The following is a 26,786-nucleotide window of genomic DNA, read 5'->3' as shown; positions in this document are numbered from 1 at the left end:
TATCCCTGTTCTGAGCTGTCATGGTCCCAATCACAGCGTGGTCTCAGCTCCATTCCTCGGAAGTGGCCGATGGCCCCTCGCTTTCCCAAGGGACTGTTCCCTCCCCACGGGTGGAGATCAGCTTTGCCGGTGCTCCACCACCACCTGGCACAATTCCAGTGGCTCCTTTGGGATTTGGTACGTCCAGGGACCAAATTCCACCCTCAGTTCTCCCCACTGCAGCTCTGTGCGAGTGTGGCAGCACTCGAGGGTGGGAGGAAACCCTCACGTGGATATTTGGGGGGGTGGGAAAGGAGGGGGAAATCCCTCCTGGACATTCACATCCAGAGTTGTTGGATACAGCCCGGATTTGTGGACTCAGCTTTGCTTTGCTTCTGTTTTAGCTGTTTCTCTGCTACCTTTTCAGCAGATTTCTTATTACACTGCACTGGATTGCTATATTTTTAACCAGAAATAAACTAAGGATTAGAGCATGTGCCAGTTAAATTCAGTTCTTTTCCTTACATGGTCTGATTCCCTCCTGTCGCAGCTTTTCCTCCTCTTTTCCTTCCTTTCCCTTTCCTGGCAGAGGGCTATGGGTGGACAGGGGAAAGGAGAACTTTGAAATTTAAATTTCCACAGTAACTGTCCATCATCTTCCCACCTCTTCCTTTTTTGTTGCTGTTTTGGTTTTCCCTTTTGGGTCCTTTAGTCATCATTTTTTCCCTCTTGAATGGTCCCTGCACACCCGAAATGAGCCAAACAACGACACGTCGTGATTGCAGCGCTGGGAACTCACCCTGGGGTTTGTGATTCTGGTTTTACTCCTTGCAAAGACTCTTCAGGAAGGTGTTTTTTTTTTTGGCATTCGAGTGCACATGACACAAAGGTCCCATCATGAGCTGGTTAAACAGATCCCTGCAAACGCAGTAGGATATTTGGATACATATAAACCAGCACAAAAATGCCTCATTATCAATCTAATAAAAATACTAGTGATTCTCTGACTAGTTTTTCCCACTAGTGACTGACTGGTTACTGCTGCTCTTGCCCCTGGACCAGCACAAATCCAATGTGGATTTTCAATCTCTCTGTTCCTGTGAGCTCAGTTAGGAAAGATAGTCAAAGGCTAATATTAATTGGCTCCTAAACCACGTGGTTAAAAAATAATGATTCCTTACTTAATCCTGTGGAGCTGAGCAATTTGTCTTAGTCCTGGGCTTTTCACATTTGCCCAAGGCCAGAAATATTCTTGAGAAGTAGCCCAGAGAGAGAGGTAATTCAGTGTATTTCCCCATCTTATGAGCCCTGGTTCCTGCAGATCTACCTGAGGCACATTAAAATGTCTATCAACAGGGCACATAAATCCATGGAAATTGTCCAGACCTGCTGTTTTATGTCCATGCTGGCAGATGCACGTGGACACTTGAGGTTTAGATCATTTTTTTAGGCTGCAATGGAATTTTTATGTTCCTACAGCAGAACCCGAAGCACGAGGAGGGGCTGGGGCTCAGGGAACCATCCCACCTGCTGTCACAGCAGATCCACTGGGAAAAGGGCACCTGCCCCTCCCCAGGGAGACTCAGGACCTCAGCCAGACCCCACCTGTGTGAGGGATGGGCTGGTCTGTCAGTGCAGCCCTGGGGAAGACAAGAAGGAAGGAAGGGAATGAAGATAAAAACCCTCTGCCTGCTCCTGCCACGTCAGCTTCTCACCAGCCCATCTGGCGTCTGGTTTGCTGTACCCGAGACCCAGATTCGGGGCCTCTCCAGGGCCTGATCTTCCAGAGAAACTGAGCTGTGGCAGCATCTATTTACCAAGTGTGGAGCTGGGAAGTGCTGCTGGGAAAAAAACCATCCAGACTGCAACACAAGGGGAGGGGCAAGAGGAGAAATGATGTCGAATCGATGGTGAAGGTCTTAATTGAAACCTAAGGACTAATTACAGCCTGACGGGCTTTGCCAAGTTAAGGAGGGTGGGAAAAGGAATTTTTGGAAGCTGTCAGAGGGTGAGGTTGGCTCCAAGGGTTTGTGCCAAGGTGGAACTGAGCAGAGGCTCAGTTGGCTGGGATCTCCTGCCGGTGCTGCAGCTTTGGGGCATGTGGGTGAGGTGTTTGCACAGAACTGGGGCCCTGCAGAACCCGGACATTTTGGCAGGGTTTCCTGATTTAAGGAAACACATCAACTCCTTGCACAGCCCCTACATGAGCTATATCAGTTGTAGGATCATAAAACCACAGGATGGTTTGGGTTGGAAGGAACTTAAAGCTCATCCAGTCCCACCCCCTGTCACGGGCAGGGACACCTTCCACTATCCCAGGTTGCTCCAAGCCCTGTCCAGCCTGGCCTCGGATACTTCCAGGGATGGGGCAGCCACAGCTGCTCTGGGATGTTTAGGGCTGGTTGAATCCACCCACCCAGCAGTATTGCCGGAGCAAGAGAGTGGAAGTTTTGCCAATACAAACCAGACCACGAATGAACCCAGACTGCAGGAGGAAGGGTGAGATCAAGGCAAATTTACCAGCAGATGCCTCTAGTTCCCCTCTACCAGAGAAGGGTGAGGGAGAATCTTTCCCTATACAAACCTATCCTTCATCCTTGGCACTGCTGCAATCCAGCTTCAACTCCAGGGAAAAAGTCCTGTAGTGCCTATATCTGGATTTGCAAAGGGAAGCAATGGTGAAGTACATCTGGTAAGAAGTGTGTTCTACCCTGACTGGCTTGACCTCTGGGCTGGGGTGATATTAAAGCTACTAATTTTCAAACAAAACGAAATTAGTAAAAATTAGTAAAAATAACAATTCAAACAAAATCTGCACGTGCAACTCAGTGGCAGATTCCCCAAAACTCTGCACACAAAGACATGGACTCATCACACAGGAAGGATCAAATGCCGACGAGACCAAGGTAAACCCACCAAGGGCCCCCAGGGGGACTGACTGAGCACGATGGATTCTCTCCCAGGTCATCAATAAAGGGTTTGCTTTGTTTTCACCTTTCCTAGGTTATCAATAAACGGTTTGTTTTCACCTCTCACCTGTTAGTTTGTGGGGAAGGTCCCTCCCTATCAAACATGGTTTTCCCTTGACAATTCCATCCCTCTGGCAGCCTGCTCTGTTTAATCCTCGTTCTGTTCTAATTATCCTGGCAGATCCCAGCCCTGCTCTCCTGGGATTTGGCTCCCCGGTGATGTCCCTGCCAGTGCAATACCCCTGGCACCTGGATTTCCCTGCACAAGGACAGCCAGTCCTGGTGGCACCTCAAGTCATCCCTTGTTTGATGCAGCACACACTTGGATCCCATCTGTTGTCCCTGTGGACACTGCACTGCTCAGCTGGGAAGGGAGTGATGCCTTGAGGAAGAGAGAGAGGCTGAGTGGGGAAAAGCAATTCCCTGGAGTGTCAGCCCATTCCCTCCTGTCCTCAACACTCCACTAGGTAGGACATTTCACTGGTCATAAAGAGCTCACTTGTGGGACAACTGGACCAACATGTGAGAAACTGAACTGGGAAATTCCCCAAGCAAAGGCAAAACCTGGGCCAGAGGACAGGAAAATGGAAGAGGATTCTGTTCATGCATCAGGGGTTACAGAGGCTCTCATACAGAGGAGGTAGGAAAGGATTCCCAGGTTTCTCCAGGCAAGGCAGACACACCTCAGGGCTACTGGTGCACCTTACAACCAGCACCTGTGTATCTCTTCCACACGGGGAGAAAAACAAGTAGAATAAAGTTGGGACTGGATGAATTGAGAAAACCAAGATGATGTAGCCAAGTAAGTTTATTGTAGAAACCCTTGGAGACACGTTCTGGCCCCAGTCAGGGTGCAAAATTTGGGACCAGTAAACATAGTGATGTGCAGTTTGTCTTGAAAGACTCAAAACAACTTTTTTGAACATAAAGAAGTCAGTATTGTATAGCCCAGCCTCAGCAGGACAGGTGCTTGGACAGCAATCCTGTTCCTCAAGACCCTCCCACAACCTTCCCAGGAATAACAACATATCCAGAGCATTAAGCAAGAAGGCTGCTCAGCCCAGAGGCCCTCAGGGAAGGGAAAGGCTGAAGTCCTAGGATGCCTTCTGGACATCAGGCTGGGTTTAGCAGGGCTGGCCATGGCTCCCAGCACGTTTGTTCACTCCTGGAACAGCCTCACTGCCGTCTAGACCGAATCCTCATGGAATGTCTTTGCCATGGCATGAGCCACCTTGACCACCTTCTTCTCCTTGGCCTCGGGGCCCATGTGGCTGCGGGCCACTTTGATCCAGTACTGCTCTGTCCTGGACAGGTATTCCTCAGGATTCTCACCGGGCTCCACTGCTGGATGCTGCTCCTCTCCTGGTGCAATGGGAGGGAGACACATGGAGAAGTCACAGCCAGGCCAAGAACACTTGTGTGTCCAAACGTAACACCCTCAAAATCTAGCAGTAACCAATAAAATTTCTCTTCTACCCCAAGAGGAGTGTACTATGAAAGTTTTGCTTTTGCTGGAAAACTCACCTGGCTGTCAGTGAGACTTTCCAGGCTGGCAGCAGAACCAGGCATTGTAAATTAGTTAATTATTGTAGATTATTTAGATTAGTATGGAGAAGGCATTCATTTGACCATTACCTTCATCATCTTCACTCTCCTCTTCAGAGCTCTCCTCTTCCTCTTCTCCTCCCTCTGCACCTTCCACATCATCATCCCCTTCATCCGACTCTGACTCCTCCAGCCACTCTTGGGCTTCTTTGATGAGAAGAGAAACAGTAGAGAAATACAAAGAGATAATTAAGGTACAAAGACATAACCCTAGAGATAATTAAGGTATGAAGACATAGCCCCAGGTAATGCCCATGTGCTTCAAAGGACCCAAGACTCTCACTGCCCTGAGACGTGAGGACAGGCAACAGCATCCCTGTCCTCTGCCAAGTGGACAAGCCTGGCACACCAGGACTTGCCAGGACAGCACATGCCACCGGTGAACAAAGATACTGTTTACAGGTCTCAGTTTCCAAAGCAGACAGACCAGTGACAGCAAAGCTCTGGACCAGACAGGTTTCTGGTAAGGCATTATCACACACTTCCTGTTTAGGAAAAACCATTACTCAAAGGCCCATCCCTCCCCTTGAGGAAGCTCCATCGTTGGGTTTTTCCCTGGTGTGGTGTTGCTACACTCAAGGCAAAGGGACAGATCCCACCATGAGCTTACTTGGATCCATCTCCACCAGCACCTTCCACTCCCCCATCTTGTGCAGGTCGATGCTGTGCAGGTCACTGAGGGTGAACTGGCGGTCGCCCACCTCGAACATCCCCCCGTACACGTAGAGGACCCCGTGTTTCACTGCCACCATGGCGTTGGAACGTGGGCACGGCTCCACCTGCTGTCCCAGGGCTCCACCTTCCTCCTCCTCCTCCTCCTCCTCAGATTCAGCCCTTTCCTTCTCTTCTGCAGGTCCAGAGATCACCTGCTTGATGGTCATGACAGTCCCGTCTTCTGCCATCACCTCTTTGATGATCTCCAGGGGGCCCTGGGAAGGTCTCTGCTCCTCCTCCTCATCTCCAGCAGCCTCTGACTCGGCTTGTTTGCCTCGTCTCCGCTTCCTCTTCTCTGATTTTGGTCCCTGTTCACAGGAACCAAAGGAGACTGGGTGTGAACTGTGTGCACCGAAGAGCACTTTAACATAAATAGTACAGATGCTGCTGGGAGGGAGGGGGAGAACTGTCATTTTTCATTACAATTCTGAGTCTCAGGTGATAGGTGCAACTTCAGCATGAATTTCTAACAGCCTAAAACGAGGAGCAGTGGAAATCCTGGAGAATCCATAGCACGGAATTGCTTCCTAACAGCTCTTCTGCTCTCAGGTGCCACAAACACACTGAGAGGCCACTGCTCTGTGAGAGGAGCAAGATAGAGTAACCCACGATTTCCTGAAATCACAGCAATTGCTGGGTGCTAAATTACGGTGCATTACCAGGCAGCACTCCAGGTCTTGGGAGTACTGTATGAAAGAGCTGGAAAACAGGCAGTTTTGGAAGGCAGAAGCAAACCTCTGAGTGGATGTTTGCCTGTTATTACGTGATTGACTTCTCCATTTTGAGAACAAAGCCAGACACAGGCGGGAGAAGAAGAAGTTCAAGCAGGTCGTTTGCACCTCACTTGCCCCTTGTGAGTGGTTCAAACACAATCAAAGAGCCCAGCTGGGCAGAGGGCCTCAGTTCTGAAGCCCTTATGAGCCAAGGTTAATATTTCATCTCTTCTGGTAGCTCAACAATGGGGAAAAGAGGGAGGGTTTTTGATCCCAACAAGATCTTTACACAGTAGCTTTTACTGCACTATCTCAGACTCGCACGTCTGACCTGGAAACATCCTCCAGTAAAACACCAGAAATATGTTTTCAAGCTGCTTGGTTTCATTTTGCATTACACAACAACGAGGCAGAGACAGCCTAAATCCTGGAGGAAGGGAATTGCCTCCTGAGCCACTCTTTTACAACTGGAGTTACTAGAAAGGCTTCCTCTAAAGGGAGAAAGCTCGTTGCTCCAACCCTGGATGTGTCCAAGGCCAGGCTGGACACAGGGTTTGGAGCAACCTGAGTGAGTGGAGTCCCTCCCCACAGCAAGGGGTGGAAGGGCTTTAGGGTCCCTTCCAGCCCAAACCAGCCTATAATACAGTATGTTTCCGTGAAAGTTCCAAGAGGTGCAAAGGACAATGAACTGAACAGATCTGAATATACAGACCTTGAGCTGTGCAGGGAACCAGCGGTTTTTCCCCATGTCATAGAAATAGATGTCATTGAAGAAGTCCCCCTCAAGGCTCTCCTCGTCCTCCTCATCCTGCACCCCCCCAAAAAGGAGGGAGCGGTTACCGGGACCAAGAGCCACGGAGAATCCAGACCTGGGAGGGGGTTTCACTCCGGAGGGGTTGAGCCGACTCCACGTCCACTTCTCTGGTAATGGAGAAAAGCAAATATAGCATCAGCAAAAGAGGATCCTGAGTGATTTGTGTACTCCAAGACCCTTCAGTATTCCAGAAAATAAATCAATGCCCCGTTTTGGACATTCTCAAAACTATCTCCAGAGCTTTCTGGGGCAAGGAGCCTCTTGGCTTTGGAGTTCAGACAAGGCCTGATAACATGTAGCCTTCAAGCACCCAGGAAAATTCCCTGGGTTATCCCACAGAGCCCACCCACCTTCCATCAGTTCTGTCCACCTTATCTACCCGACCTGCACCACTGCCTGAACCCCCAAAATAAGCACAGTTCATCCTAAGGAGCCCCAGCCATGCCCTAAAAAAGGGCTCAGTAGCAGGAGAAGGCTTGTGCTCTATCCCTCTGCTTTTGCTCCAATCCTTTCCACTCTGACTTCAGAGAAAATCCCCTAAAATGCAGGCTGGGAGAAGCACATGCACTGCCCAGGCCCTGTGCTGCCAAAGGAACCTCAATTTCAACAAGACACAGCTATAAACAGGACATGATGCAAACGGGGCCTGGAATCCAGACAGTGTTTGTGACCAACCCTCCTCCCCAAATCCCACTTCCAGACACTCAGGATTGAAGAAATCAATCACAATTTTAACATTTTAGACATTTAGCTCGAAGAAAATTGCCCCATTCCCTCAGTCAAGGACAAAATACTCTCTATACTAAGGAAAACGATGGAATTCCCATTTCTGGGGACAACCACTGACCCGCTCTGAAGCAGTCTGTTCCTGAAGGATTGTAACCCCACAGAAGGGACCCATGGGAAGAGTGTGAGTGATCTCTCCCTGCCCTCATCCCAACCCACAAGCCTTTTGTTGGTTCTCTCCCCCTTGTCCAGTCAGGGAGGGGAGGGATAGAGCAGCTTTGGAAGGTACCTGGAGTCCAGCCAGGGCCAACCCACCCCGGGAAAATTCTGAAATCCCAAAGATTTTCTGTTGTTGTGAAACAGAAAAGGAGTGATCAAAATGTCCCAGAAGCAGGAATTTTGAAATGTTGTTTTAATTCCCTCCCACATACAAACCAAAAAAAAATCCCTTGTAGTGTTTCCTGAGGCTGCTGGTGCAGGCCAGAGCTTCTCATTTATGCAAGGAGGCAGGAGACCCTCCACTCCACCTCAGAGTATTCCAGGAGCTGTGAGCTAGAAGTGATTGTCTGACAAAAAGAATATCCCAGCCTTCCTCCAGAGCTCTGCCAGGTTCTCACCCTGCTCCAATTCCCAGCGTTTCACTGTGCTGGAGTAAAACACTACACAGCTCTGGAACCAAGTCACCTGGAGCTGAGAACTCTGACTCCTTCCAGCCTCTGGCTCCCCTGGAAGCTTCGCTCAGCAAAGCAGACACAGCCTCATCCTACCAGGCTGTAAAACAGACTGTGGCAAGGGGACAGAACCACTGCTGCAGCAAGAGGCACCAATTCCCATTTCCCTTCAGAATTCTGCATGTGTGATGGTCCATCTTCCTTCTCCAGCACACAAGGAGAACATCATTCCTACATGCTCCTGAAGGTACTGTTCCCTTCACCCTTCCCTTCATTTTAAGCTACAGTCAGAACACAAATGCACTGAGCTACTCCTGGAAAGAAAAAACATTTAAATCAACTCATCTCCTGTGTTGACCCCCAGAGGAAACACTGGGGCAGAGCTTTTCACTGAGAGGGAAATTCTGTTCAGGGCCAGGGCTTTTTGGTGTGTTATTCAAAGGAAGGGAGAGGATTTGCATTGCCAGTCCTGCAGCACCACTTCCAGCACAGCCCACACTGCTTACCTTCCTCCTTACCCACTCCTTCAGCCTTCAGCAGGAACATATCCGTGTGCAGGGTGCCCTTGTCAACATCCTTCTTAATTCTCTGCAGGGAAGGCAAACACAGGAATGCTTAGGGAAAAATCATAGGAGGTCCAACTGAAAATGCAAACACTGGGACTGGGCAAGGAGAAGCCAGCCAGGAGGCCACGCTGTGGCCCTGAAGCATCACACCCATGGGGTTCAAACCAGGAACTTCCTGTGATGAGCCACAACTTCTGATGTGACAGCCAGGAAGGGCTCTCCAGGCTGCAGACCTGGCACTTGGGGCCCTATGAAGACTATGGGATGCAGTTTAGGGGCAGGAATTTTGGCACCCAGATAAGAGAAATAAATTGCCACAGGGGATTAAAACCAACTGTTTGATTACAAAGGAAGGAAGGATGAGCAGCACCAAGGAAACAGGACACCCAAGGCCCTGCTTTTTACTCTGCCACAGAAGGATATCAAGAAGAGCACCTTGTGCCTTCTCCAGCTGTAAAGAGAGCAGAATCCTACTCCCCAAAGTGGCACGCGATAACTTTCCACAGGGCTTGCAAGGCCCTCTAGGATTTTCCTCCCTCCTCTCTGTAAGCCCTGTGTCCCAGCACTCAGAGCCACACGCAGCACTGAAGGCAGCACTGCCACACCACTGCAGTAATGCCATTATCCACCCATCCTTCATGCACAGTTCCTACTTCCTTGGAATTCCCTTCTCCCTGGGGTGACAGCATTGCTGTGTAGCTGCTTCCAGGATCCAGCAGTGGATCCCAGGGTCCAGTCCTCAGGAAGATGAGCAGCAGAGTGCACCTGAGAACACAAGAGCACTGCACTGGCTGTTCTTGCCCCACGCCTGTGCCTTGCACCTGACAGGATTTTGTTACTGCAGGGCCTGCTGTGGTGTTGCTGCACAGCCTGGTATCCAGTTCTTGGGAATGGCATTAAATTCTTAGGGAAAAGAGAGGAAAGTGTGTTTGAGGCACTGCATGACAACGCTGTGATGTGGATGATGCAGAGGAGCCTCAGGGAAGGCTGATGGTGAAGTGATGGAGGAACAGGAGAAATGTGCTCACAGAGCAGCAAGAAAGAAGCTACAGTTCATTTAAGGAGCAGGGACTGCCTGAAGGGCTGACTTGGGAAATCTCTTAGTTTGGGGCTGGGCTACATGTCCTGCTGCTCTCCACACACACCTAATGAGTGAAGTGACAGACACACACCACTCTTCAGGACAGAATATCCCCCCTGGAGAGATCCAGTTCTGTGCAACCACTTCCACAAAGTCAACAACTCCGCTGTTCTACCTGCTGTCCTTGAGCAACAGGACATCAGGCATACAGGGACAGAAACCTGCAGGAACAGGCACCAGGGAAAGGCCCATTTTCTGAATAAGAGGTTAAACAGTGATGGAAAACTCCCACAGCCACTGGCTGTGGAAAACAAAGCATTTTTCGCACAGGTGAGTGGTTCTGAGGCACGGCTGGAAGAGCTCTGGTGCTGGAGACACGGTTGGAGGGGCTGGGAGTGTGAACAGACCCTTGAGAGGTCTGCCAGGGTAGGAAGGGACAGAAACACCCTCCAGGAAAGGTGCTGAAGTGTGGAATATACCCTTCACAGCCTGGCAGAGCAGGTATTGTGGCACTTCGAGTTCAGAGGGCTGTGAGTCACTGTGCTGAGCAAGTGCCACGCTCTGGCCAAGTCACACTCTGGTGTTTGTCACACGGGCCAGGAGCAGAAGTCACTGCAGGCCGTGGACAGCTCAGATCCAGCAGCTCTTTAGTCAGTCCCTCACTTTAAACACCCTTACAAGGCTCACCTGAGCTAAGAGCTGTCAGGGATGGGTGGGCAGAGGTTTCACACCTTGCAGAGTGCTTGTCTGCCAAGGACAACAGCAGTGGGGGTTCTGTCCTCCCCAGTCCCAGGCTGGCTGCAGTTTGTCCTGAAGTGCTGGACAGAGCCCACATTCCCAAGTGTAGGGCACACACAGGTCAAGGGTGAGGAGCACAGTGGGATGGGCACTGCCTACATGAAAGGAAGGGGAATAAACACTGGGAGAGCAGCTGCTTCACTATCATACAAGCTGTGTGGAATAAGTGCATTATTTTTCTCCTGAACACCACAGAGCTCTCTGTAGTAAACACGCCGCGTATGCAACATGACAAAGCTCCCTGGGCTCAGAAAACCCCAATGAGGTGGAGTGGGAGTTAGTTATTTGTTGTCAAAGAGATGCCTGTTTTCCTCAGCTCACACTGGCTCTAAGCAGACACTTCACCAGCTGCTGTAGAGACCAACCCCCTCACAACACCCAGGACACCCCCCTGCCCCGAGCAAATCCTGTCAGCCACAGAGGCTCCTGTTCCCCCACTGTCCTTCCCACCTTGAAGTTCCAGATGTTTGTTTTCCAGTACAAAACTGGTTTGGATATGCACAGCCCACTGCTTGCACATACAGGTGCAGTTGGAAGTTAAAAGAGCTTTACAGGTATTAACTAAAAACATCCAGCTAAAAAGACAGCAAGGAAACCAAGACACAGAGAGCTCGAGAAGTGGAATAAGGATTCTCCATGTATAACATGCTAAACATAGGAGCTCAGCAGTGGTAAAATACACCCAATTAGCAGAAATCTTTAGCAGGCAGAGCTACAGAGGGAACCAGTCCCACCAGACCTTGCAATTCAGGCAAACACTTCAGCCCTGCCACAAGCAATCTACCAGCAGAACCCACTTCAGCTTTGCAATGCCTGCCACTAAAAAAAAACACCAAACCACCCCAAAACAATAACAAAAAATTCCCACATGCTGGTCATCATTGGCATCCCAAAGCCTTGCACACCCATGGCTTGGAGGCTGCACCTGCAAGGTGGAGCAGCATCAGCTCCAGCCCTTCGGTGCCAGTCAGGCTCGCTGTGCTCACGTTGCCTAGCAATGGAGAGGGCTCGGTGCCTCACACAGCCAAAAATGCAGCTTGCTGCAGCAAACCCCAGCCCCAGCACGAGAAATGGGAGAGGACATCTTTCAGATCAGCAGGAGAGCAAGGCTGAGCTCCTGGTGGAATCCTGAGGTGTGTTTTAGCAGAGCCGACAACACCCACAGCAGCCCCTTCCGTAGGAGATCATAGAAATTGCCTTTATCATCTCTAGGCTGAAGATGAAACAGATGAACCACTGTGCTAAGAATCCTGCATTTTAAAATATCAGGCACCAACATCTCAAGTTAGTCACACTCAGGGTTGTGAAGCTCCTTTTTCACCCTGTTTGTCACCACCTGGTCAGCAAAATCCAGTGGCAGGCACAGCAAAGGCATGGCTGGGATCGAGGTTCTGGTGCTGGAGTGCCTGAGACCAGTCACTTCATCTCTTCTGCCTCTGTTTCCCCAGCCATGAAAAAGACTTTCTTATTCAGGTCACATGAAGGGAATTCAGCAACATGGCCTGGACTGACAGACATTACCGAAAACAGACTCTCCACATTCAGTTCTCCACATCCAAAAAATCAAAGCAGAGCCCAAATCTTTGTTTGTGCCTTCCCAGCTCCCTACCTGTCACAGGACACAGACCTGTCACATCACAACCTTCCATAATGGGACACCCACATTATGTCCATATTAAAACACAAGAGCTATCAGGATTATCCCTCCTCTTCCCTCCAAACCAATTCCTACCACATATAAGCCTGGAACAGCTCTGGCCTCAGGAGGCCCCCACATAAATCTGCCCCTGGTTTACAGCACACGAGCAACTTCGTCCTGCCTCTTATTAGAATTCCTGCATGACGTGGTGAACAGTGCTTTGCTTGGACACCTGCCTGGCTGCATGTGCAAAAATGTCTTCATATGCCTCAAAATGTCTTCACAGCACTCCTGAATGGAGTATCTGCCTCTGCAGCTGGAGACAAGGAACAGGTCTTCTCCTGTACCTGCCCAACTCCAATTAAATTTTGATTTCTCCCAAGAGTTCCCCAGGCAGACACACAAGCCAAACACACTTTCTCCACTTTAAAGCAAACCCAGACACTCAGCTCCACAATATAAGCAAAGATACAACAAGAATTAAACAGCCACACATTAATGAAATCGTGTCTCTCCTAGAGGGGCTATATCCTGCTGAATTTAATTTTCAAGAGCATGCTAAAGGTTTGTTGCCTTTGCAGCTCCAGAAAGCTGTAGAGAAAATTCTGTCCAGTGCTTTGGTCAGTTTGTGCTACAAAACCAGAGTCTGTCAGGAATGGCCCATCAGAGAGAAGCATCAGTGACCTCTCTATATTACAAAGGAAGCAGATTCCTAACAGGAATGGCTGTTTTAATCTAAAAGCTGTTCTCCAAGCTGCAGAGGAACTTCCCCCAGCTCTTATCCTTGCCCAGTGCCCTGCAAAAGCTGAGGGCAGCTTTGCCTCCCCCCATCCCTCCTACTTCATTTGTATGAGCCCAAACCAACCCAGAGCAGTGGGACAGAGCCCACCCTTGTGAAGTGGAACAGAACAACTGCAGACACACCTCAATTTTTATACTTCCCTGAGGCTCAGTGAGCACTTGAAATTCAGCTTTCAGTAGCCAGGAGATCCACATCCAGCAGAACATGTAGGCTCACGCTTCCTTCCCACCCTCAAGAGTGAGGGAACAGGACAGAGAATGGAACAGGACAAAGCCCTTTCAGGTAGAAAATGCCTCTGTGTTGTTACTGCCATTTAATCAAATGCACATCTGATGAGACAGAGCTCAAAGCACAGGCCCTGAGGAGGCACAAACGCTTCTAAATATACAGACAGACTGACTCCCTTCTCTCCCCTTTCCCTGCTTTCCTCCTTTGTTCATTTATTCCCACCAGAAGAACAAGGCGTCCTCCTCCCCCAGCAACGCGCTGCTGGAAGCGCTGCCGTTCCACGGAGACGGGAGCAGCAGGATTCGGGGCTTCTGTCTGCACTTGCAACATGAAAAGCTTTTGCAGGAGCCTTTTGCTCAATGAAATATTTACTTCCTGCTGCCCAGCACGGAGACAGGGATCCTTGGTTATGTGGCTGAAGGGCTATCCGGTGTAAATTACCGTGATTAACAGGGCAAGGAGCGGAGCAAAGGGAGGGTGGTGCTCATCAAAAGTCTTCTCGGGCTTACTGAGTTGGCAAACTAGTGCTGCTTGCTCACCTCTCACTGATGGAAGAAAGCACAAGTCTCCTGGCAACTGCTGCTTTTAACCTGCCAGTGCTGGAACACAAATGAGTACTACCTGAGAATGTTTGAAGCTGGCAGCAGCCACCACCGTTGCTCATTCTCACCTCTGTTATGTCAGCTCCTCACACTGGATTAGAACAGCAGGGAAAGTAAAAATTAATTTTGACCAAGATTAGCCCCTCAGTCAGCATAGAGCTGCATGAAGGCACAATGAGAAGACAAGGTGCCTCTTCTGGTTCTCAGGCTGTGGATGAATGCTCTGACTTACCCCAAAGTCTCCCCTACCTGTTTGGAGTAGCCTCCATAGATGATTACGTTGCCCTCAGGACTGGCAGTCATTTGACACCCGGATCTTGGAGCAGGCCCAATCCCTGCTGGAGCCAGCTTGCTCCAGGTGAAGGAGTCCAGGTTGAAGGCATACACATCATTGTAATAGATGTAATCCCTGGGGAGAGCAAAGGGCACAGCACAGCTTTCTGTAATGGTCACCACTTAGGACAGGAGAAAGTATCACTTCAGCCTCTTCACAGTCCCCATGACAGTGTAGCTGTGATCTCACAGGGTGTGTGAGAGCCTACTGGAGAAGATGTTTCTAGAAGACAAGGCTCTGACAAGATTCACAGGCTGAAAGGGCTCTACTGAGCTTCAGCCATCCCAGTGACCCACCTGGCACTCTCGTGGAAGCCCCCAAAGACAATCAGCTGCCTTTTGCATGCAACCATTCGATGTCCACTTCGCCCAGAGGGGCCTCCTGATGCCCTGAAACACAAAGAAATTCCATTTGTCAGTAAAATTCCTGTTAGTGAATCAGCCCATTTTTATTGGAGTAACTGGCAGCTGAGCTGGTTGAGTTCAGCTTCTCCTGGAATGGGAAACCATGAGGAACTGTTTTTCCCCAGAACAGTGTGCGTGCTCTTCCAGGAACTCTTGGGATTTGCAACACAGGCAATTTTATTCCTAGATAAGTCCCTAACAGTACCTAAAGTCTAGAAGTCTCTTCTGCTGTGAGTCAGGAGCTAATTTTTCAGGAGAGTTTAATGAATAACAGTCAACTTGCACAACTGCAAGAAAGACACTCCAAACAAGAGATGTTTTCTCCAAGTACCAAAAGCCAGAGACTGGCTCTGACATCCACCTTTCTTCAATATCTCAGGCAATCACGTTCCCATAACACCTTCACTCATTCACCTGCACTTGGGATGTAACACCAAACTAGTGAAAAGATTTTATAAATCACTCAGATTTCCTCAAGAACAAAGGCATTGCAGCAAAACAAGTCATTGTTATTATCTTATCCTACTGAGGGAGAGTAGGGTTAGACTGGACATTGGGAAGGAATAATTCCCTATGAGGGTGGAAAGGCCCTGGCACAGGTTGCCCAGAGAAGCTGTGGCTGCCCCATCCCTGGAAGTGTCCAAGGACAGGTTGGACAGGGCTTGGAACAACCTGGGATAGTGGAAGGTGTCCCTGTCCATAGCAGGGGGTGGAACTGGATGATCTTTAAGGTCCCTTCCAACCCAAACCATCCCATGATTTTATGATTCATTCTATAATCCCACACACTAAAAAGCAGCCACACATCACTGTTCTCCTCTTTCAAGCCTTCCTGACCTTTCAGTTAAATGTGCTGCTTCCATCTCCAGAAACATGCAACACCCCCATCTGTCACATCCAAAGGCTCCCAGGAAGCTGGACATGCCATTCCTGAGGGGAACGAGGATGCACCTTCCTTCATGTTCACCCACAGCCTGAGCACCTTCTGAGAGAGAGCAAAAACTACTTCAGGAACTTGCAAAACAAAGGCAACTTTGGGCCAATCTGCAGGGAAAACATGGGTTTGCTATCTGTTTTCTGCCCCCATGGATTAATCCATCCCATTTTCACTCCCTGAGGAGTCTCCCAAGTCCACGCAGTTGCCACCACTGAACCCAGCAAGACTTCCCAAACAGGCAGCATTAACGTGTGTTAAGTGATTGCAGAATCAGGGCCTAAATAAAGAAGATGAAAAAAGCTACAAAATCTAAAGCCACAGCCCTCCTGCCACTCTTGAAGTGGCAGCAGGGAGCTGGGAATTGTGGTGATGGATTTCTGGGGAGAGAGAAAATGAGGGCCCTTATTCCCCATCGAAAATGACAACCTCACACCAGTCATAATGAGAAACTCCAAGCAGAACAGCAGCATTTGGGGAAGACTGAATTAATATTGATTGCTTGGAGTCTTTATTCTAACAAAGAGTTGGGTTTTCCAGGCATTTATTGAGTTTTTAAATACCCCCCTGCAGAACAGCACCTCTAGAATTAATTTCATCAAGACCTGAAATCATTATTTTCTCTTTCTGTAACAAAGCTCCCACATTATTATTCCGAAGGATGACACCTTTTAAACAATCTATTTTTCTTTTAAGGAGAGAAGGAATTCAAAACCAACATGAACAATAAAATCCTGTTCTCAGAGAAGTATCTTGTGCCATATTTCTCAGGCAGGTTTCCTCCAAGTTAAAAATCAATTCTGAACAATAAAAGGTTTGTTCATTGATGTGTGTGTTTTAATAAATAAGTTGCCACAGAAGTACAATTAACTCAAAGTCACAGACAAACAGTCAGGCAGGACCTCATGGCAACTCCAGGACCTTCCTGCAAGCTCCAAGACTTGTCCAATTGCAAACTGTCCCCTTTTACCTGTATCATCCCTCATGGTCCAAAACAAGCATTTTGGAAATGGTTTCCCAGGCTTTATGATTAATGCTCTACTTCATGGGGTTGACACTGGAAAGCAGACGTGTAGGAGGGAGCTGTAAATTCTCCAGATTTTTTTAAAAATAGATTAAAAGTCTGGATAAGGGCTGGCTCTACACATGTAGAGCATGAGTCTGATCAGAACTGCTCCATGAGGAATTTGCTTTTGCATGTGGAGTTACTCTGGGGTTTATAGTAACGTACCAAAAACTGAATTAAGCCTCCAGATTCCAGAATGCCATGTCCCAGTGGCTACAGAACTGCACGAGTTACGTTCCCATTCATTCCTTCATCCAAAGGATGCTCAGGTGAATCTTAAAAATGTTCAATACTAATAAAAGGGATGTTGCAGAGAACGTCCCATCAAAGGGGCACTCCAGGACAAAGCACTTTCATCCTCCAGTGCTCGAGGAAGCTGCAGCTCAGGATTTGTGTTGAGTGTTGACACTTGTGATTGCACTGGGGTCAGTGTGTACACTGTGTTTGCACACTCAGGTAGGAAGGACAGAAGGGAACACACAAGCGTCACAAGGCACAAAATCCTCAATTTAAATCCTTTGGGAAGTCAATCAACAGTTGCACACCCTGATCTACCAAAGAAAAAGCTCACAAGGCTTCTGGGTTGATCATCTACTTGATTTACATCAAAATACCCTTTTCTGCCTGATGTGGTAGGGCCTGATCTTTCTGGTGAGAGCAGGAGAGCAAGAAGAGGCGTCAATCAGCCACAAACCTGTGCTGAAAGTGCTCCTGCTCTGCAGTGACTGCTCCAGTTCTCTCTGCAAACACCATTAAACATACACCAGTGAAACGCTACCCTGGGATATTTATAGCACCACATCTCACCGAACTGCCACAGGAAGGATCATTAACATTCCAGAATTAGAAGGAAGGGAGCTGCACGGGCTCAGAATCAAGGCAGAGAATTCCAGAGGAGGGATCTGCCAGTTCCCAAGCCCAGTGATGCTCCCTGTCTCCTCCTCTCTGGGCCACGCTGAGTGAGGATGTTCTCTCTAGGAAGGAATGAGGCAATTAGGTTAAAATATTGCTGCTCTAAGGCAGAGTAACAAACAGTTCATGGACTGAGGGAACCTCCAGCATCACACACAAGATAAGGTGGCTCCACTAAGTCAAAGTCAGTTGTTGGCACGGCTTCTAACGGGCTGGGATTTGTTGTGTTTGGATCATCTCTGTGCATGCAAAATGCAAGGAAATACAGCTCCATCTTGCTAAATATAGCAACTTTTAACTCTGACAAGCAGCCTGACACCACTGTGCTCTGTGCTAGGAGAAAATGGAGCTCCACTTCCCCAGCAGACACAGCACAGGGATGTTTTTCACAGTTATTCAAGGTTTTCTCTTCATGAAGGTTTCACAGCCAAGCCTCTCTCCCGGCACCAAGATGTTCCGTGGCAGGAACTGTAGGCCAGGAAGGAGAACATAACTGTCTGAAATCTAAACTGTGGGGCTGGAATAACTAGATTTCCTAGAACTGCAAGTTTAGATCCCACAGGGGTCATCTTGGCTATTCAATCCAACAAACCCACACATCAAACCCACCTGAACCAGGGCACACGTGACCCTTCCCAGGAGAACAGGAACGGAAACCTTGTCTCTCTTGCCCAGACATTTCTTAATGAATAATTAATTGTTACTCCGTTATTTGCACTAAAATGACATCTTCCAAACCAACTAAGTTTACTTAATACAAGCCTGTATCCCAAATGTCAGGTAACACTGCCACCACATTGGATACATGGAATTATGGTCTGCTGTGTGAAGGCTTGTTGTACCAGGGATGGTTCCCCACCATGATCCACCAAACCTACACAAGCTGCCCCTTCCATTTATGTTCCCAAATGTGTTCACTCTCCCAACACCACTATCCCCAAAGCTGACCCTCACTGTCACCACTTATCCCAGGTTAATGGCAATCCAAAATAAGTTAAGTGCTTGACTTCAGACACACACGAGAAACCTCTCTGGAAAACAACAGCAGCAAGAAAAGCAAAATGCTGAAGGAAGTGAAATGCAGCACACGTTATGATCATAGTTTTAAAGGAAATGGGGGAAAAAAATCCCTTTAACAACTCAAAGTCATGTCTGCCCTTTCCCCTTCTCCTTCCCAAGCAGACTGTAATCAAGATGCCATATGGAAAAGCAAAGAGGCAGCAGAGAGCTGATTTTCACGCTCAGCCAGGTTAGGATTAAAACAAAGCCATCCCCTCTCAGGCTCCTCTACCAGCTGCCTCATTAATGCAGCTCCTGGAGCTCTGCCCACGGATGGGGAGATGTGCCTTGTTTGATTCCAACCCTGGGACTGGGGTACGGGCGTTCCCAAAATTCCAGCAGGGTTGAGAAAGAGACGTCCACCCAAATACGTCAGGAAGCTCAAACGGAGCAGATCCTGCATGGGGCAGGGAGAGAGAGAAGATCATCTCCCCAGGGCACTTCCACCCATGTAATTTATGATGCTCACTTAAAAAAATGTCCATCTTTTGTCTACTAGGAAACAATGAGGCATCAATGTCTGCAAAGGCCTCCTCCCACCGTGGTGTGGCAGCCAAGGGGACATGTGACAGTACCTGGGATGAAGGGCAGCTCTGGGAGGCTCAAAGGGTGTGGTGCCTCCAATTTGCTCCAAGGTGGGATTGGGAGCTCACTTAGTCCACATGGCTCTGTCCTCACCAGCTGAAAGAGCCCAACACAACAAAATCTCCTGGGTTTAGTCCACCAGGGCCTGAGAATGCTGAGGGCATCCTGCAGCTCCCAGGACATGGGGACTCCATCCTGAGCTCCAGAGCTGTGCTCCAGCAGGGTGAGTTACTCTCCAATGGCTCACAAAACCCAGTCCATCTCCAGCCCTCGCTCTCCTTGCAGCTGGATGTCACCACTGCTCTCTAGTGAGGATTTTCCAATCAAGGGTTTGGTTGAAAAATCAAACCTTTCTCGCAGCATGGATGGGGAGCATCACTTCCTCTCACATGAGACTGGCAGGGAATTAACACAGTGCCCCTTGTCAGGCAGGATCAATGCTCCCATTTTGCAGGGAGAGGGAAAAAGGTAAGACAGGCACAGTGACTCAGTGTGTGGCCTCGGGCAGTGCCAAGGCAGAGCCAGGGTATCCATCTCTGCACAGCTCATCCTAAACTACCCTCAATTACTGTGCAAGAGGAGACACAGACAACAGCACACTCTGTAAATTGGGGGAAAAGTGACAACCTGGGCAGATTTAGGGTTTCCTACCTGAAGGAAGGACATGGAGTTTTTAAGTAGGAGTTCAACAGGTCAAACAGCAGATAAGCAAGTGATCAAAACCTGCTGCTTTCCCCAGTGCATCTCAAATACCAGCTGCACAGATAAAACTGTGCTCTTATTGATGCCACAGTCAAGACAATCCCCAAGTCCAGGAGGAAGTCAATGCCCAAGTCAGAACCAAAGTCACATGTCGTGCCTCAGTTCTCTGGACGGTACACCAGAACTCCTTTAATGCAAATATAAACATGAGCAGTAAAAGTGAGAAGCCAAAGGTTGAGGAAACATTAGCAGGGGACTTCAGGACAGTTCCACCGAAGGTATTTACACCTTCACTCCTGTCAAAAACTACTTCTGGCACCTCTTCACTTTTGACAGGTCTGAATTAATGGCTTGTTTATCCCAAGGAATCTCGAGGCAGCAAAGGCCAGTTATCAGGAGGAAAGCTGGCTCTGTGGAGAGACACAAACTGTTTTCTCAAGGCATTTTAAAACTGGGAGATCCTTGCACTGGTTTTGTACAGCCCAGGAAGATGAAGCAACAAGAACTATTCTGAAGTCAGACATTACACCACCAAGGTTGGGAGGACAATATCGAAGAGTCACTGAACATCAGGCTGGAAGGGACCTCAAGGATCATCTGGTCCAACCTTTCCTGGCAAAAGTCTAGACAAGAGGGCCCAGTACTTACTTGATCTGCTCCCAGGTCTTGGTAGCCAAGTGCAGGACCCAGAGATCCTTGTAGTGATAGAACTGCTCCCCGTTGGGAGATGCAAACTCCCCTCCAAAAATCCACAGCTGCCCCCCAGCCGTGGGCACCACGGCCGCCTGCCAGGGGAAGGAAAAGCTGGATCAGACAAGGCTTCAGGAACCAGACATAGGAGAACTTTATCAGTTTTAATCAGCTGCCTTGCTGGACAACAGCAGCTCACTGGGGCTGGAGGAAGGAGAATTTAAAATCCAAGTTACTTGTTGTTTAGCAAACCTTCCCTATAGGAAAGGAAAGCTGGCCAAGGAGCTGGGCTCTTCCCACCTCCTGGCATCACTTCTGCAAGTTCAAAGTTTCCAAGGAAGCATCGTGGGATTAGTTTAACAATAATTGTTCAAAAACAACCAACCAACCGAAAAAACCTCAAAGCACAGGAGGAAATGTGCAGCATTTGGACAAGACTGTTACTGCTTTGATTGGGGCAGTAGAGGGAGGGAGGAGAGTATCAGAGGGGGTTTGTAGTTTTTTTGCACAGAGCAGCACCAAAACACCTCTGGGATGCAAACTGCCAGTTAAAAGCAGGAAGGAGAGCAAGACTCTGCTTCATTAAAATTATCTGTTAAGGACTAAGGAAGAAGGAAGGAATCCCAAAAAAGAAATTAAGTGGCTGTCAGATTTCTTCCTTGAGTGGGAACTGTGTGTTTATTTACACTGTAAACATCTCCTATGTGTGTTTTTTCCAGGGTACCCATCACAGATCAACACTGGGATAATCTCTTTACTCACTAGGCCTTCGTTCCCTCTCTCTCCCAGCAAACAAGATTTTTAGCATCACACATGGCCATGCCCTGACATAAACCAGCCTATACATGCAAGGATAAAACACAGGAGAAAATCCAGTGTGTGCTTTCAGGAAGGATTTGTGGGAACATGAAGTTATCCAAACAAAGGGGATGAATGCCTGGTTTTCATGGGTACCAGGTGCTTAAAACTTAAGGGAAGGTACATCCAACAGCCTGTTCATACTTGTGGGTGACCTTTTCAAGAGCTGGCTTGGAATTCATCCCACAACCAAACCTTTTCCTTGAACAAGTGACAACATCCATCCATAGCTATTCTCACCTCAGCTCTGTTCATAAAATCCTTAACTGATTTGGGGTGGGAAGGAACTTAAAGTTCATCTTATTCAAACCTCCCTGTCATGGGCAGGGACACCTTCCACTCTCCCAGGTTGCTCCAAGCCCTGTCCAACCCAGCCTTGGACACTTCCACAGATGGGGCAGCCACAGCTTCTCTGGACAACCTGTGCCAGGTCCTCACCACCCTCACAGGGAAGAATTTTTTCCTAAATTTCTTCCTGTTGAACAGCTGCGATGAAGCCAATGTAACCTAGAGCACTGTGTGTCAGAGACCAGAGATGACAAACAAAACATGTACACGACACCCACAGCCACACTTCTGTTCACCTCTGAGCTAATGCAGAATGTGCATTAAAAATGAAGCCACGAGGAAGACAACAAACCAGTCAGCTAATGAGGCTGAACTGTCTCCTGTGCAACTATAATTAATTATCAGACAGAAAACACCGCTGAAGCAAGACTGCTCGGATGGTTTCTCCTTTTATTGTTGTTGTAATCCAGCTGCAGCTCCTGATCTGCTCAGTTTCGATTCAGCTGCTCGACAGCCACCTGCTGGCTACTGGAATTCTGCATCTGAAATCAAGTTCTATCTTATCACAAAGTAACCCAAAGATCAAGTCAGAATCTTTCAACTGAAGAAAGGACACACAGCTCAGAGCAAACTGGGACTTAGGAGCAGCATAGCAAGGGTATATGAACCCTGATTGGGGTGTTGGATCTTACCAGGGAGCTCTAAAGAGCTTTGGCCATGGGGAGAAAAATGACATTCACATCCTGTACAGCAGCTTTTGGAAGGCAACAGTCACCCAGGCACTTGCTGGATAATCTAAAATAATCTATCAGCTGGGGAGGGCCAAAGACCTGCAAAAAATACAAGTCTTTGGTCCAGTTTCTAATGTCCAGGTGTTCACATAAAGTAAATAAACCTAAAATTTTCATCATCACAATCATCACAGTTCAGTGACCTGAATATCCAGAGGTGGAAAAGAGCCCAAATTCTACCTGCCAGCAGGAGTGGTAGTATCTGTAATGCTCATGGAAGTTGGCCTGTGGGCTTTAAGGAAATAATCATTCACAGCAACTCTGCCATTCATTTATGGCTTTTTGGTCAAATTCTATCTTATTAATTCAGTGCCCCCCTAGGATTATGGAGGCTGAGCTGGTCCCCCAAAGCTTCACTCCACACTGAATGTGATCAGAGAGCACAAGCACCTTAGACAAGCTTGTACAGGGCCCCTCAGCAGAGCAGATGAAGTGACACCACTGGCAGCCCATTAGAACAAGAATGAAGAAACCCTCAGGAAGAAAAAAAAAATCAAAAACCTATTCCCAATCACCTTCAGCACAGCTTTAGAACAATTCCAACTGCTGCTCTGGCACCCAGAGCTTTACCTGGTGAGCACATCGCCGTGGTGGGGGGTTGGGGATCTCCAGTTTGGACCAGCTGTTCTTCCTGATGTTGTAAATGTAGAGGTCGTTGTACAGGTACGTCTGTGGGACAGGGAGAGAAAACACCACCTCAGCTCAGCCTGCACGGGGTTATCTGTGAGTCTGGGGTGAAAATTGCAAAGCACATTGGGCAGGAAAGGAGGACAACCACCCCCTCCACCAGATGTTCCAGACTAACACACCGGACTGGAATGTTCTTTCCCAAACCCTTGGTGACAGCTTGAGATATGAGGACTTAAGCTGGAGCTTAACAGAGATATTCAGGTTAAAGTTGTTTAAATCCAGGGCCAGGAACAGCTTCGAGTAGTGGAGGAAGCAGAATTAGTTTAGCACATCACACCGGGTGATCCTGAGGCAGCCAAAAGTCACTGTCAGGCTGGAGTTTTCCACACCAGTTTGTCTCCAGGAGCACAATAAACACTTGCAACTTGCAGAAATTCAGGAACAAGAGTGGCCACGTGCAAATATTTGCAACTGCTCCCACCTCCAAGGCAGGTACTGCCTTGCCAGCAGCAAAGGTGCAGAATTATCTTGTTTTGAGAAGTGAAAGAGAAGAGATTCTTCACCAGTTATCACAAATGAGGGGCAGATATGGCTACAATTAAGTCTGGAGAAATTATGAAGCCCTGAAATATTGATGCTGAGACAATCACTCTGACTCCTTAATGGGTTCCAGCGTGTCTCCTTCCTGCCAACAGCCCAGGCATGAGACAGAGCCACGGCAGAATTAAAAGGCTATTTTGCTCTCATTCAGGGACAAATCCATATTTTATGACTCCTGCCTCAAATTTCCCTTCAAATGAGACTCGTGCAAATTACAGTAAAAGGTGGGGAGGGGGTAGAATAAAGAAGGAAAAAAATGGAAGTATACGTTACTTTTTGGCCATTGAAATATTCACCTCCAAAAAGGATCAACTCGTCTCTCTCAGGGTGAGCAGAGAGGGAACCGTTCAGCCTGCAAAGAAAAGAGGGAAGGACAAAACAGATGTGTAAGTCCTGTAAAACTGTGAACCTTGGAACCTTCAACTCTGCTGCCACCAGCACCTCTTCCCCGCAGCCACAAAGGTCTCTCCATCATCTGCCAAATGACTTGGCTGTGATATTCACCCCAGGGCTAAAAACTTCCCCAAAGAAATTAACTTCTTCAAAACTTGCAGCAAGATGAATTGGCCACTGTCTGAAACCTTCTCCTATTTTAGGAGCACACGTTACACTGTCATTTAACTCGCCTTCTGACGTGAGCTCCTGAATTTTAATGCTGGTGTGTCAGGAACAAAAATGAGTTTTATGAGGGCACAGAAGTGGGGGCAGAACTGGGCTGTGTTCTCTCAAGTTTTCTGCGTCATTATTCAGCAGTTGCCACTGTCACTGCTCTCCTACACACCCCAAGTCTGTGAACCCCCACTGATAAAGTGTCTTTTATCTCATCTTTTTGCCCCTGAAGTGCCTTGCAAAACTTCCCCTTCACTTCTATTTTTCCTCAAAGTCCTGTAATATAACCCTGCTTTGCCTCCTTTGTGCTGATGTTTAAAAAGTGAATTTAAGGCCAAAAAAAAAAAAAAAACTTTTAGTCCCTCATTTAACCAGGGATTCAACTGCTCTACAAGTGACAGCCAGAGCCTCACACAACCTCTTACCTGGGTGAGGGGGGTGGGCAGGATGACTCAATAACTTGGGTCTTTTTAGCATCTAAACTCTGGAATTCTGCTATCAGAGCTTCAAGATCCTCCTGGAAATAAAAAGAGACGTGAGTTACTTGAGGTGCACAGAGACACCTGCACCCCACAGGAAACCATCACTCACACTCATGATTTCCCCTTTTTTTAAAAAAAAATGGACTGGAAATTCTTTTGTATCCAAAGAAACCTCACTTATCTTTATACTCTTTCAACTTCACCAAACTGAAAATAAGATCTGCCTCCCAAACTGCAGATACACCGAGTTCGAGGGCAGAAGCTGGAATGCAGCAGGAGGGAGGTTCTGATCCATGGACTCTCCCACAGCCCCACTGCTCATCACCTCCCTTCAGTTCATCATTTGGAAGGCGTGGTCCAACCAGACATTTCCGAAATCTGGGAATTTTGCCTCTGCAGCATGGCATCAGCTCTCCCTGCAGCCAGTACACACCTACAGTGGCACTTCCCACGTCCTTAAACTTTGCAGTATGCTGGTAAGACCCAGGTTTGACCACAGCAAGGTGGGTGTTTTGAGGCTTAAATACAAGCCCCGACTCCAGGAGTGAGAGAAACAGAAGATTTAATTTGATTTTAATACCAGGAGAAAAGGATGGGGTGGATGGAAAGCAAGAAGGACCCCTAAAGCGCATTTTCTCCTCCTCCTGCTGTCACATACAAGGGATTTAATTTACAGCCACTTAGAGAATCACAGAATGGTTTGGGTTGGAAGAGACCTTGGAGATCACACAGTTCCACCCCCCGCCATGGGTAGGCACACCTTCCACCGCACCAGGTGGCTCCAACACTATCCAAACTGGTCTTGGACACTTCCACAGATGGGGCATCCCTGGAAGTTCAAGCTCAAGGAGGGTTTGGACAACGCTCTCGGCACGTGGTGGGATCCCTGGCGTGTCCTGTGCAGGGCCGGGAGTCGGACTGGATGATCCCAAAGGGTCCCTTCCAGCTCATATATTCTACGATCCACAGTTTCCCTGGACAGCCCAGGTTCCTTCTGGATTCGCTCCTTTGCTTCCAACCCGCTCCCGCGACCTCCCCGTCCCCCACAGCGGCCGCAGCGCCGGGGGGCACGGGGGTCCCGCCCTCACCTCCTCCTTCTTGGCCCGGCGGGACACCTTCTTCTCCATCTTCGCCGCCGTCTTCTCAGCGCCTTTCCCTTTCTTGTCGCGCTTCCCCTTCTTCCCCATTGCGGCGGGGCCGGGATAGCCCCGGGATGGGCCCGGGATAACCCGGGATAACCCGGGATGGCCGCTCACAACCCCGCGCCGGGCGCTCCGGGCGAGGGAGACGGCGCCCTCTGCCGGCCCGGAGGACTCATGGCGGCCACAGACCGGCCGCGCTGAGGGAGCGCTGAGGGAGCGCTGCGACTGCCCCGACCCGGCGTTATGAGCCCCGCAGGGTCCGGGAGAGGGTTTAATGCGGCCCCACACATCGTTTGTCACCTGCCGCACTGCCCGGACACGCCTGAACACGACCCGATTTCCTCCTGCCCCGAGGAGAAAGTGGAGCCCACAAAATGGCCCCCTCCCCTCACACAAAATGGCCCCCCCTCAGGGGAGGGGGGACATGGGAGGGTCACAGCCTCCAGCGGCGCCCGGGTCAGGTCGGGTTGGACAAGGGGATGGTCCCGGATTCGTTTCAGCGGTGCCCAGTGACAGGACGAGCAGCAGTGGCCATAAATAAAACACAAGAAGTTCCACCTAATATGAGAAATAACAACTTTCCATGAGGTGTAGGTAGAACAGCTGCCCGGGGAGGGTGTGGAGTCTCCTCCTCTGGAGACATTCCAAACCCTCCTGGATGTGTTCCTTTGTCACCTGCTCCAGGTGACCCTGCCTTGGCAAGGGATGTTGAACTGGAAGCTGTCCAGATAACCCATCCAACCCTAAATATTCTGTGATTCCGTGATTAGGAGGAATTTCTTCACAAAAAGGG

At 48.8% G+C, this 26,786-nt stretch overlaps 1 protein-coding gene across 1 annotated transcript; it reads right to left on the bottom strand.

Moving 5' to 3' along the window:
• Nucleotides 1–3,738: 3,738 nt before the first annotated feature.
• Nucleotides 3,739–26,143, bottom strand: KLHDC4 (kelch domain containing 4). Its single transcript, XM_027890354.1, has 12 exons — nucleotides 25,940–26,143; nucleotides 24,795–24,886; nucleotides 24,034–24,112; nucleotides 23,101–23,199; nucleotides 20,552–20,688; nucleotides 14,538–14,630; nucleotides 14,157–14,316; nucleotides 8,698–8,779; nucleotides 6,693–6,901; nucleotides 5,164–5,575; nucleotides 4,584–4,700; nucleotides 3,739–4,310 (listed from the first exon to the last, which is right to left on the bottom strand). Exons 1-12 carry the CDS (start codon nucleotides 26,036–26,038, stop codon nucleotides 4,135–4,137), a joined length of 1,755 nt encoding a protein of 584 aa, XP_027746155.1. The 5' UTR covers nucleotides 26,039–26,143; the 3' UTR covers nucleotides 3,739–4,134.
• Between the last annotated feature and the right edge of the window lie 643 nt (nucleotides 26,144–26,786).

This window comes from Empidonax traillii, unplaced genomic scaffold (genome assembly GCF_003031625.1).
Source record: "Empidonax traillii isolate 1590-97213 ecotype Southwest subspecies unplaced genomic scaffold, ASM303162v1 scaffold13:size3042203, whole genome shotgun sequence".
NCBI classification, from domain to species: domain Eukaryota; kingdom Metazoa; phylum Chordata; class Aves; order Passeriformes; family Tyrannidae; genus Empidonax; species Empidonax traillii.
The sequence above is the reverse complement of the archived record's forward strand: the minus strand, read 5'-3'. Positions and strand labels throughout refer to the sequence as shown.